General features: G+C 46.8%; 2 protein-coding genes across 2 annotated transcripts; both read right to left on the bottom strand.

The window, feature by feature from the left end:
* Positions 1-453: 453 nt before the first annotated feature.
* Positions 454-2,716, bottom strand: LOC123413059 (expansin-like A4). Its single transcript, XM_045106005.1, has one exon. The coding sequence runs from the start codon at positions 1,945-1,947 to the stop codon at positions 1,018-1,020; it is 930 nt and encodes a 309-aa protein (XP_044961940.1). The 5' UTR covers positions 1,948-2,716; the 3' UTR covers positions 454-1,017.
* A 3,568-nt stretch (positions 2,717-6,284) lies between these two features.
* Positions 6,285-8,552, bottom strand: LOC123413058 (expansin-like A4). The gene has a single exon (XM_045106004.1). The coding sequence runs from the start codon at positions 8,102-8,104 to the stop codon at positions 7,169-7,171; it is 936 nt and encodes a 311-aa protein (XP_044961939.1). The 5' UTR covers positions 8,105-8,552; the 3' UTR covers positions 6,285-7,168.
* Positions 8,553-13,033: the final 4,481 nt, after the last annotated feature.

The raw sequence follows: 13,033 nt of genomic DNA, 5'->3' as shown, positions 1-13,033 counted from the left end.
TCGTCGATCTTACATGTTTTTCTCATGCATACTCGAAGGAATTGTTTATTTTTTCACGAGGGAACGGTGCATAAGAACCTAGTACTGCATTGAATTAAAGCGCTAGGACAATACATCTTACACCAGGAGGAGTAAGGTCTCAATAGGAACAAAAAATTACAAAAAAAATGTTCACAATTATAACAAAACTCTTCATCTAGTGTAAAATTTTTTGTAGTAGAGGTTGTTTTTATAACTTAGGAAATATTAATCTTGCCGGATCTTAGTGTTTAATGACGATACTTGCTGTCAACTAAGATTTAACTAACTATGAATCGACTGAAAATTGGCAAATCTGTCTTTTTAGGGGTGTCAAATCTATTAAAGGTATTTATATTGTTGTTATTAACACCACAAAGTTGGGATATGTATCTCTAAATCCCACAGAGAAGCCAGTGGAAGAAGAATCAACAATGGCCGCGAAGTATCTTTTGGACTTGGACCTGCCATATGATGAGACAATGGCCGCGAAGAATCAACAAGTTGCCGAATGCCATAGCTCACCCACCCACTAATGTAGTGCATGCATGAACACATTGACAATGATCTCAAGCGTGTGTATGTATAGCCCACTAATATGCACTAGCTACTTGCTAGTGTGGTCAATGGCCGCCCGTCATGTTGGAACCGCAATCATGGAGCACCCACCATTTCCTCCGGCGGAGCTTCGGCCGATGACGGCGATGAAGAGGTCCAGGTTGGAATATCTCAAGGGCATCATCGTAAATATCCCTTTCTTTGGAGGACCTTTTCGCTGCTATGCCTCTTTCTCCACTTCTCTTCACTTTTCCCGTTTTCAGCGTCTGCCGGCGTCGTGCCGTCGAGTGAACGCGCCGTCGATGTACATGCAGCTGTGCAGTGTACATGCAGCAGCAGCAGCATAAATGCATCGTCGACCTTCCCGGCGGCAGGCCGCTGGCGTGCAGGCCGGATCCAGCAAGGATGGAAGCGCGCATCTGCGTGTCAACTGGCCTCCTCCTAGTCCTCTTCGTCGTCGTTCCCGGAGGCGGAGGCACAGCTGCATGTACGCGCGGCGACGTCGGTGACGCGAAGCCCTGTGTCGTAGACCGCGCCGGGCTGCATCTCCGCGGGGAGCACCGCCCGATCGGCGCGCAGCCACTTGCCACCGGAGCCCGCGGTGACCACGAGCCGGAGCTGCAGCGGACCGGCCGGCGCGCGCGATGTGCGCCACACCCCTGACGACCCCTCGCGCCGCGTCATGTACTTCCAGTTCGTCGGCGACGGTGCGGCGGCGCTCTGGGCGGCATCAGGAGCCGCCGCCTTCGCCACCTCGACGGCGACTATGTCGGTCTGCCCACCCTGGTAGAGGAAGCGGAGGGCGAGGTGACCCTTGTCCCTGTTGCTCATCTCCTCCACCCTCACCGCCAGGTTCTTGCTCTTGTACGCGCAAGGTATCCTCCTGAAGTCGACGTCGACGGCCGTGTCCACCAAGCTCCCGAGCTGACCACTGTGACCAGCAGTAGTCAAGGCGGCGAAGGCGTCCTTGCTGAGCACGAACTGTCCGCCACCGACGCTGCCGGCAGCTGTCCTGTTCACCTCGCGCACGTCGGCAACGACGACGACCTTGGCGCCGGCATCCGAGCACGCTCTCCGGTCCCTGCATCTCAGCTGGTAGCACGCGCCGCAGGCCCGGCCGCCGCGGAAGAATCCAGCGCTGACGGCCGCAATGTGGAACCCCTCGTCGGCAGCGAGCTCCGCCCGGTCACCGTATCCGCACGCGGCGCCAGTGATGACGCCGGCATCAGGACGGAGGAGGTAGGCGGTGGAGCGGCCCGTGCACCACCCGCACCGGTAGGACGGCGAGGGCGCCGCAGAAGCGCGCGCGGGCAGCGAATGGCTGATGGCGGCGGCCACCGCGAGGACGAGGGCGAGGAGAAGGCGCGCCATGGCTGGTCGATCAATTAGTTAGTGAGTGATCAAGATTGCGTGCATGCGATGCGAGGTGCAGTTGGATGGATGGATAACGCGGCTGAGATGGGGAGGTGTGTGTGTGTGGCTGAAGGCTCTCTTTTAAGCTAGCGATGGAGAGGCATGGAGACGGACCTACGTGGGGAGCATGAAGAAGATCATGTCCAAGCAAAGGATTAGTAACTGGCTACTGGTTGGAGGGGATCACGAGAGGATTTCATGTGCCGTAGGTCGTGTCTGCCTGATTCGGACGTGCACCATGGATGGACCAATGTGTTCATGGCTGTCCTTGTACGAAAGCTACGCTGCAGCTGCAACGCGAGAAGCATTCGTACGTTTCGCCGGGCCGGCCGGCGTGCGCGTCGAGTTCACGATCTCGCTCTATACGAGAGGGGCTGCATGTCAATCATGGCATATATATTCCAGCTCCCGTGATTAGAAGCTAAACCCAAAGCGGAGCAAGCATGGCATTGCCAATCATGCACATACGTCTTGTTGCGCGCCATGTGACTGGTGGTGGTCACCTACAGGCACACCGCACACGGGCTGCCAATTGAGTTGCGGGTGGATGCACCGTGGTGGAAGAAGAGCAGCGGGCATGAAGGGATCGACCCACCGGCCAGGGCGACGGCGACGGCCACTAGCTAGTCAAATCTTTATTTATCGCGGAGACGCCTCAGCCGATGTTGTAAAATAGTGCGTGCGTAAATAAAAGTTAGAGCACGTGTTAAAAGGCCCTATCACACGCTGTAAATTTGGGATGCCGGACCATGCACGCTTCATAAATCGTGTTTCTCGGCTGTTGAAGATGCTCTTAGGCCCTTGTATGTTCTTTGTACCCATCTAGGTCTCGTGGCTCGCTCACGGCTCACGAGACGACTCCAGTCACCGCGGCAAGGAGCATCCGTCAGGCACTCCTTCCCTCGCCGTTGTCGCCGGTGGCCTCCTAGCAGACCCGTGGTGGTAGTGCGGCCGCCCTTTTGTTCTCCTGCTCCCCTCTTTAGTTGATAATGCGGTGACTCCTAGCCTTCAAGCGTCGATGTTTCTATTTGCCTCGATCTGGCGATCCAAACGCTTGTGGCGGCGCTCCGGTAGATCGGCCGCTTCAGTGGGCTCCTGCTACTATGCCTCGGGTCAGGCCAGGGGTCCCGCCCTCGTATGGTTTGGCCACAACCCGTTCGTAAGATCTGACGCCGGTCAGGTCTTGTTGGCATCCAGATTGGTACGGTACGACCAGTGCATCACGACAGATGCTTCGAGGCGCTAATCTGGAGGGCGGCGACGGTGCCTGCGTCGGCTTCTCCAGCTGTAGGATCGTGCAATGGTTTGTCCCTAGCGCTCTTCTTCTGCCAAGTCGTCTTTCTGTCAGATGTCGACCTCTTGGATCTGGCCTTTGATGAGTTACGGTCTTTCTATCGTAGATATATATGGATTGGTCTGTGTGTGTATCTTGGATGTTTTTGGACATTTTGTTGATATAGAGGCTAGGTGTAATTAATATCTTTGCAGTATTAATATATTTATTTTATAAAAAAAATAGGCTATTCTCGATTTGCATTGACGCGGTGGACGTAACCAGCTTCTTCGTATAATTGGGAACAAGTTAGGTTACTTTGTTTGTTTTCAAGTTCCAAAGTCCAGACATGCGCGGAGAAAAACTGCCGGCGAACTCACGTTACACAGCCATGAAGGGCAAGGATGGCCATGACCATGACATTGTCCTACTAGTGGATAGTACATTACTCAGGAATAATGGAGTCGGAGTACATAACCTGATCAACACGTACGTGTGCATGCATGCACATGATTCTCTCCATTAATAAGGAACAGTCCCAATACAAAGTGCACAGTGGAGCACGTACATATTTGTCCAGACATTATCATTATTTTGAGAACGACGGTTATCTGTACATTGTCTGAATTTGTAATTGGGTTAAGTTGATTTTGGGGAAGGAAAAGGTTGGGTAGGACACATCTAGATGTGATATAGTAATTGCATATTTAAATGACTAAATCAAGTAAAAAGGAAAAAAAATACCCACACAAATCTACATGTAAGATCATTGATATAGGACTTAAATACATGTGGATGTGTTTTAGCATAACAGTTATTCTTTCATCTCAACGATGGTAAGTTAATTGTGGTATTTATGTGGTATTGTATATATATGCATGGAGAGGGGACACATGCTAAGATTGGAATAAGACACCGTGTTACTTCAAACTTTAGCTAAAACAATTGTCATGAGAAAGATCTTGAAAGTGGAAGGAAGGAGATTTCTGGCACGAAGGGAGCGCGCATGCATGCGGCCACATGATTGTATCATGATGTAGAAAATAATTTTGTGATTAGAGCGTAATTACTCCATGCATTCAGATTTTGATACAAGTTTTGGCAGAGAGTGCATACCCCACCCATCCCACCTTCCACGTTTCTCCTTTGAATAGTAAATTTGAATTGATCATATCTCAATCGGCAGGCTACTTTATATTTCATTTGGATATTAGTATTATTTGTGACAAGGGCTTTGAAAAATCCCACTTCTGTATATGTTTTGACAATTAGAAAAACTCCAGCAAGGTTGAACTACTAAAACTTGATAGAACAAATGACAAATTCAGCATGTTTTAAAGACTAAAACTTAAATCATAAACCCTAAGCCCTAACCCATAACCTATAAGCCCCAAGCCCTAAACTCCTAAAAGCAACTGAAACTTTGTAAATCTTGATGCAACTTTGTAAAATTGTAAAAAGGTGTTGAAATCTATTCAAAATTGGTCTTGTTTGAAATTACCTCGTACAAGGAACACAAACGTGTAAACAAAACTTAATCTAGACATTTGGTTCAAAAGATACAATACATCTTAATTTTGAGATAAAATAAAAAAGGATGTGAGATAGGATGTGTGACTCATATAACTCTCCCAACAGCTGGCATGCATAGACCCGGTGCAACGATAAAGGGGTAATGCAATAAACCATGCACCAATCTTGAAACAAATGGGTGGCCGCATGGATGCGTGCCACTACAAATTTTGGCAAGTTCAAACATAAGGAATTAATCAATCAAAGTTGGAAATGACAGCTCAAATAGAATCCATGTGCAATTAGAAACTAGTACTAATTCAATAATAATTTCCAGGCATGCAGCTGTAGAACAAAATCTCATTGGTTTTGACTAGGTCATGGCTGAAATGGGTTGCAATTGAAGCCATAATTAATTCGAGTTTGGGATCTATTTGAGAATAAACATCACGCTGGCAGTTGATACTGCTTCTCCGGATTTGATCTCTGCTTCATATTTTATCCATTATAATAATTAAAGGAATGCTGCAAGCTACGAATATTTACATTTTTTTCAAATACTCACTTTTGTGATTTTTTTTTTTAGTATTCTAAAAGTTGATAAGGTCCAACAATGTTTTGAGTATCTTGTGAATATTCGTTCAAACATAATATCCGTTCAAACTACGAATATTTGTGAGTATTCTGGATTTTATCAAAAAAAATCCTACAAATATTTGTGAGTAGTTCAAACATAATATGTGAGTATCGTGAATATTCCAAGAAATTGCTTCCGGTGCAATCATCATTTGAAGCAGTTTGATGACGACCATATCATCATTTGAAGCAGTTTGATAAAGATGATGGTCTAAATTTTTCCTAAGAATTTCGTTCCATGAAGAAGAAATATCAAACCCAAAGTACACAAAGGTATGTGTCAGTAATAGTTGCACTTGTTAGAGCAATGCAAGGATGCGCAACACAACATAAGAGACATGCAACATGACAACATTGCATATCGCAAGATGGGCTCTCCATTTGAAGATCGACATCAACAATTCTCAATTTTACATAAACACTTGTTTTGTCAATGCCTGTCCGTCATGTTGGAACCGCAATCATGGAGCACAGACCATTTCCTCCGACGGAGCTTCGGCGATGACGGCGATGAAGAGGAGGTCCAGGTTGGAATATCTCAAGGGCATCATTGTAAATATCCCTTTCTTTTGAGGACATTTTTGTTGTTATGCATGTTTATCCAATTCTCTTCACTTTCCGTTGTATCTATTAGAGCATCTCCAACAGCCGCCCAACGCGCGGCGTGTTAAAAATGCGTTTGCAGCGTGCCGATCGTCTGTTTTGGCGCGACAGAGAGCGCTGGCTCCAACGGTCGTTGTAAACTTTAGCGCGTGCGCGTAGCTCTAGCAGGCGCGCTAAAATGCAGCACGCGTAGCTCCAGCAGGCGCGCTAAAATGCAGCGCGCGCGAGCAACCTGCGCTTGTCATATGTTGCATTTTGGACACGACATGAATTTCAAACATCAAAACAAAGACATGACATGATTTAAATCACACAAACAAGTTGATGATGACATAAAAAGTTCATGCCCACAAGTTCAAATTCATGCCTACAACATCATCCAACCAAGTTCATGACACAAAAATTCACACCAACGAATGGTCCATCAACAATCAAGCCTCGTCCTCGTCTTCATCTTCCTCTTCCTCTTCCTCCGATTCATCATCCAAAGACGATTCTTCCTCCTCCTCTTCATTGTCACGTGCGGTGTTGGCAAGATCTTCAACGTCATCATGCGAAGGTGTATGAGGCACACCGAAAGACATTCCGTCCATGCCGCCCGGAGGTGCTCCCAAGCCTCCCATGAGAGACGCAAAATTCATGCCTCCCATGCCGCCCTTGCCGCCCGAAGGTGCTCCGAAGCCACCCATGCCTTCCATGGTCTTCATGGTAGCTCCAAAGCCAGCCATGGCACCCATGTCGCCCATGGTAGCTCTAAAGCCACCGATGCCTCCCATGCCGCCAATGCCACCGCCACCCATGCCGTCAATGCCACCGCCACCCATGCCATCGACGGCTTAGAGGATACCTTGTTCTTCTTCGCGGAAACCTTCCCTTCTTCGGCCGCGCCATATTTGGGAGCTTCGAGAGGGGCCACGAGGCTTCACGGCGGGCGCCGACGCGACGCCACCCGCCGCCGAGGTCATCTGTGACGGCATGAAAATGCCTCGCGCGATACAGGTGCTTCGAGGAGCACCGGCGGAGGCGAACCCAAAGCTCCCCGGGCTAGGGTTTGCAGCGGCGGCAGAGGGGTCCATCGGATCAATTCGCCGGCGGCGACGCCGGCCGGGGCGATTAGCAATGATGGGAGCGCGCGTCTGCGTGTCAACTGGACTCCTATTCCTCTTCGTCGTTGTCTCCGGAGGCGGAGAAGCAGCTGCATGTACGCGCGGCGACGTCGGTGACCCGCAGCCCTGTGTCGTAGACCGCACCGGGCTGCCACTCCGCGGGGAGCACCGCCCCGTCGGCGCGAAGCCACTTGCCGCCGGAGCCCGCGGTGACTACGAGCCGGAGCTGCAGCGGGCCGGCCGGCGCGCGCGGCGTGCGCCACACGCCAGGCGACCCCTCGCGCCGCGTCATGTACTGCCAGTTCGTTGGCGACGGTGCGGCGGTGCTCTCGGCGGCATCAGGAGCCGGCGCCTTCGCCACCTCGACGGCGACTATGTCGGTCTGGCCGCCCTGGTAGAGGAAGCTGACGGCTAGGTGGCCCTTGTCCCTGCAGCTCGACTCCTCCACCCTCACCGCGAGGTTCTTGCTCTTGTACGCGCAAGGTATCCTCCTGAAGTCGACGTCGACGGCCGTGTGACCCGTGTCCACCAAGCTCGCGAGCTGACCATCGACACGAGAAGCAGTCAAGGCGGTGAAGGCGTCCCTAGTGAGCTGAAACTGGCCGCCGCCTGTCCTGTTCGCGTCCGTCGCCACGTCGGCGACGATGACCTTGACGCCGCCCTGCGCGCACGCGCTCCGGTCCCTGCATCTCAGCTGGTAGCAGGCCCCGCAGGCCCGTCCGCCGCGGAAGAATCCAGAGCTGACGGCCGCAATGTGGAACCCCGCTTCGGCGGCGTTCTCAACAGCATCCGGGCCTCCGTACCCGCACGCAGCACCGGTGAGAGCGCCGGCGTCCGGAGGGAGGAGGGAGGCGGTGGAGCCGCGCGGGCACCAGCCGCAGAGGTAGGACGAGGACGGCGAGGGAGCAGCAGAAGCGCGCGCGGGCAGTGATTGGGCGATGGCGGCGGCCACCGCGTGGACGAGGACGAGGAGAAGGCGAGCCATGGCTGGTCGCTCGACACGATGGAGCCTAGAGAGAGCAAGATTAGTTAGTCAGTGCGCAGAGAATCCCCGTACCGTTTAGATGTATGGATGGTGGATAACGCAGCTGAGATTGGATTGGGGTTCAGATGAGGAGGTGTGTGTTCTCTTTAAGCTAGCGATGGAGCGGCATGGCATGGAGACCTACACCTACACCTACGTGGGGCGCATGAAGAAGAAGATCATATGGAAGCAAAGGATCTTTTCAACTCCACATGCGCGCCAAAAATAGTCCGAGTCTTAAACTGATTAGTAAGTGGCTACCAGTTGGAGGGGATCAGGAGAGGATTGCATGTGTCTACAAGTACCTAAATAATTCTTCCCAACAACAATCTTTCCAACAACAATTATTTTGGTAGAGAGGGAGAAACAAATGAAATCAAGTTAGGTTACTTCGTTGTTTTCAAGTTCAAAAAACCCACACAACCCCGCAGAAAAACTGCCGGCGAACTCACCTTATACATGCATAGCCATGAAGGGAAGGATAGCCATGACCATGACATTGTCCACTAGTGGATGCATTACTCTGGAATAATGGAGCCGGAGTACATAACCTCATCAACACGTACGTGTGCATGCATGCACAGGATTTCTCTCCATTAATTATAAGGAACAGTTTCAATACAAAGTGCACAGTGGAGCATGTACTTATTATACATTATCATTATTTTGAGAACGACGCCTATATGTAATTTGTCTGAATTTGCAATTGAGCTAAGTTCATTTCGTGGGAGAAACTGGATTTGATGAAAAATTATCCATCATTATACCATTGGCAAGTGGATATCCTTTTCGTTTTCTTGCTACGTCATCCAATCTGATAGATCATTTTAATTAAATTTATCATTTTTTATTTTGAAGTTGGAGCTATTTGAAAGTCAAACATGATAAACTGCTCTCTGGTCGAGCTGCAACTTATATATGAAACTACTCCAACATGAAGTTGATGAAGTGGAAGTGATTTTGGTGAAGCGTAGTAGTGCCAAACATTCACTCGTCCCTAGTTTATATTGTTATTGGTTCCTTCATGGCATCGACGGTCAGTTAATCATCATATCTATGTGTTACTATCTATGTTTTAAATAGCCGGCTATAACCCCGTTCTAACCTTGCTATAGCCTTTTCAGTAGAGTGCCGCTAAATGGTATCATGTGTAAATATGTTGCTATAGGCCGTTATAGCTCCGCTATAGCTGATTTAGAGGCTCGTCGTTATTTGTCATAGCCCGCTATTCAAAACATTCTTACTATGCATACATGCATGCAGATGAGACACACGATGATGGTTGGAATAAGACACCAATCGCTTCATGAGAAAGATCTTGCAATTTGAAACATAAGGAACTAATCAATCAAAGTTGGAAGTGGCCGGATCAACAGGAATCCATGTGCCAACTAGAAACTAGTAGTACAACAATAATTTTCAGGCATGCAGCTGGGGAACAAAATCTCCCCAGTTTTGGCGACGTTGTCGATGAAACTGTTTGCCATCACAACCATAATCAATTCCAGTATGGCACCTATTTGAGAATAATACAACTCCAGCTGTATTGATACTTCTCTTGGGGGATTTGGTCCTAGCTTCATATTATATCCATTAATATTCAAAGCAGCAATTAGGCTGAAATGAACTAATTAATTAAAGAAATGCTCCAACACATGAATATTCGTAGTACTACTAAAGTGCAAGTGTCTACAAGTACCTAAATAATTCTTCCCAACAACAATCTTTCCAACAACAATTATTTTGGTACAGAGGGAGAAACAAATGAAATCAAGTTAGGTTGCTTCCTTGTTTTCAAGTTCAAAAAACCCACACAACCCCGCAGAAAACTGCCGGCGAACTCACCTTATTCGAAGTAAACTTTCAGGTGACTGAGATTTAGGGCCTTTCTGGGACTGTTCCGCTCTATAAAATTCCGTTATAACGGGTTAGCTCCAGGTAATATCGCTCTGCAGAAAAATAAATAGAATATAGCGTACAAGTCCTTGTTTATTGTGAAGCTCCTTAGGGATGCTCCAAAAACCCTAGAAACTGAACTTAATGAAAAAATTATCCATCATTACCATCAGCAAGTGGATATCCCCTTCGTTTTCTTTCTCACGTCATCCAATCAAATAAATAATTTTAATTAAATTTATCATTTTTTAAGTTGAAGCTATTTGGAAGTCAAACATGATAAACTGCTCTTTGGTGAAGCTGCAACTTCTATATGAAACTACTTCAACATGGATTTGATGAAGTGGAAGTGATTTTGGTGAAGCGGAGTAGTGCCAAACATTCCCTCGTCCCTAGTTTAGATTGTTATTTGTTCCTTCATGACATCGATGGTCAGTTAATTATCATATCTATGTGTTACTATCACAGTTTTAAATAGACGGCTATAGCCCCATTATTACCTTGCTAGCCTTATCTGTAGGGTGCCGCTAAATGGTATCATGTATAAATATGTCGCTATAGACCGCTATAGCTCCGCTATAACTGATTTAGAGGCTCGCCACTATTTGCCATAGCTTGCTATTCAAAACATTCTTACTATGCACACATGCATGCAGATGAGACACATGATGATGGTTGGAATAAGACACCGATCGCTTCATGAGAAAGACCTTGCAATTTGAAACATAAGGAACTAATCAATCAAAGTTGGAAGTGGCCGGATCAACAGGAATCCATGTGCCAACTAGAAACTAGTAAGAGCAAGTACAATAGTAGAGCCGGCTGTCGGCTGTAAGCTCATGCCATGTCATCTATAGCCCATCTTATAGCTAACATGTACAATAGTTGGTTAGAAGAGTGTACTACTTATTTATTATATGACCCACCATTCATTCTCACAAAGTGCCTAGGAGCACGTGCTAGAGCTGGCTCTTAATTAAGAGCCCGCTTACCTTCTCTCTCCTCCAACTAAGCAAAAATATACTATTTTATTTCTTATAGCCAGCTGACTCAGCTCTATTGTACTTGCTCTAATACAACAATAATTTTCAGGCATGCAGCTGGGGAACAAAATCTCCCCAGTTTTGGCGACGTTGTCGATGAAACTGTTTGCCATCACAACCATAATCAATTCCAGTATGGCACCTATTTGAGAATAATACAACTCCAGCTATATTGATACTTCTCTTGGGGGATTTGGTCCTAGCTTCATATTCTATCCATTAATATTCAAAGCAGCAATTAGGCTGAAATGAACTAATTAATTAAAGAAATGCTCCAACACATGAATATTCGTAGTACTACTAAAGTGCAAGTGTACACATTTGTTGGATTGGATTGGATCCATGATACACCGCAGGGATGCAAACACATAGATTGATTAGTAGCCACGCACATATATAGTTGTGGTTCCTTGTGATGACTAGCCCGATCTCTTAGGATGGTCGTAATGGGAATATCATAACTAGTATCATGCATGTCAACTAGGCAATTTTGATAAGATGTCATAAAATTAAATGAAGAAAGAGAAGGTTGAATATTATATCATGATACCGTATCATAATAAATGATATACTACTATGTTCACGTATGATAATAAATAGAGTATTATAAATACTCCCTGCATAAATTAATATAAAAACGTTTAGATCACTATTTTAGTTATCTAAACACTCTTATATTAGTTTACAAAGGAAGTATTAACATATGATATTATGCATTTGTAAGGTAGTATCATACACCGGTAATATATGCATGATACTAGTATATGATACTTTCCACTAGCATGCACGAGCACACAATGGCTGTGATCTCCAAGTCAAGTGTTATGGCCACTAATATGCACTAGCTAGCCGGTTTCTAGTGTGTTGGTCAATGGCTGCCACGATGGATCAGAATCAGGGCGCACGCACCGTTCACATATACCATATGAAATCACATATACTCCTTCGTTTCATAATAAGTGCCATGGTTCTAGTTCGAATACTGAAACTATTACATTTATTTTGAAAAGGAGGGAGTATATTGTATACATCCATATGTATGTGCTGATAAATAGATATGATCTGCAACTCTAAGTACGACGTGCCTGCCATGATGATGGCGTTGTCCATACCTAACCCTCCTAAGGGCAGTTGGAGAACTAATCTCTGTGATTGATTATAACAAATCATCATATCAAGCAGTTTGATAACGACCGAATCATCAGTTGAAGCACTTTGATAACGGCGACTGTTTAAATTTGTCCCAAGAGATTTGGTCCCTGAATAAGAATATTAATTGCACAAAAGGGTGTCAGCAATAGTTGCACATGTTGGACCAATGCAGGGCTGCGCAGCACTACACATCACGCACACAGCATGGCAATCGTTGTATATCACAAGAGGGCCCCTCCATTTTAACTAGGGCATCGACAATTCACTAGTAGAAAACAGGGTGTTGGTTCTAGTCGGATCGGAGCAATAGTTCCGGTCGCGTTACGAACCGGGACTAATGATAGCATTAGTCTCGGTTCGAGTGGTGGGGACGTCGGACGGGGCTCGGCGGGCATCAGTCCCGGTTCGGATGGGACATTTAGTCCCGGTTAGAGACACCACCTGAGACTAAAAGGGACGCGACAGGTCCCACGCCCTTTAGTTCCACTTGGTGTCTCCAACCGGGACTAAATGTCATCTTCAGCCCCGGTTAACCGGGACTCAAAGTTTTCATATATATATACCCTCGCTCCTGCCTCACCTCTCCTCTGTTTTTTTCTTCAGAGAAAGTGGGAGGTGTGTGCTAGTTTGTTTTCCTTTCACGGAACATTATTCAAATCAAAGACTCTATATCTATAAATCAATTCAAAATTCTGTGAGATAATATAACATATTTCCCGATGATTCTGATGTTACGCTATTAATAAGTAACCAATTGTTGATGCTATGTACATTCAGTATAAATTCAAAATTCGGTGAG

Source organism: Hordeum vulgare, chromosome 7H (assembly GCF_904849725.1).
Source record: "Hordeum vulgare subsp. vulgare chromosome 7H, MorexV3_pseudomolecules_assembly, whole genome shotgun sequence".
Lineage (NCBI taxonomy): Eukaryota > Viridiplantae > Streptophyta > Magnoliopsida > Poales > Poaceae > Hordeum > Hordeum vulgare.
The sequence above is the reverse complement of the archived record's forward strand: the minus strand, read 5'-3'. Positions and strand labels throughout refer to the sequence as shown.

Excerpts from the sequence above, each read along its gene's own strand:
- LOC123413059 (XM_045106005.1), bottom strand. The coding sequence starts at position 1,947 with ATGGCGCGCCTTCTCCTCGCCCTCGTCCTCGCGGTGGCCGCCGCCATC.
- LOC123413058 (XM_045106004.1), bottom strand. The coding sequence starts at position 8,104 with ATGGCTCGCCTTCTCCTCGTCCTCGTCCACGCGGTGGCCGCCGCCATC.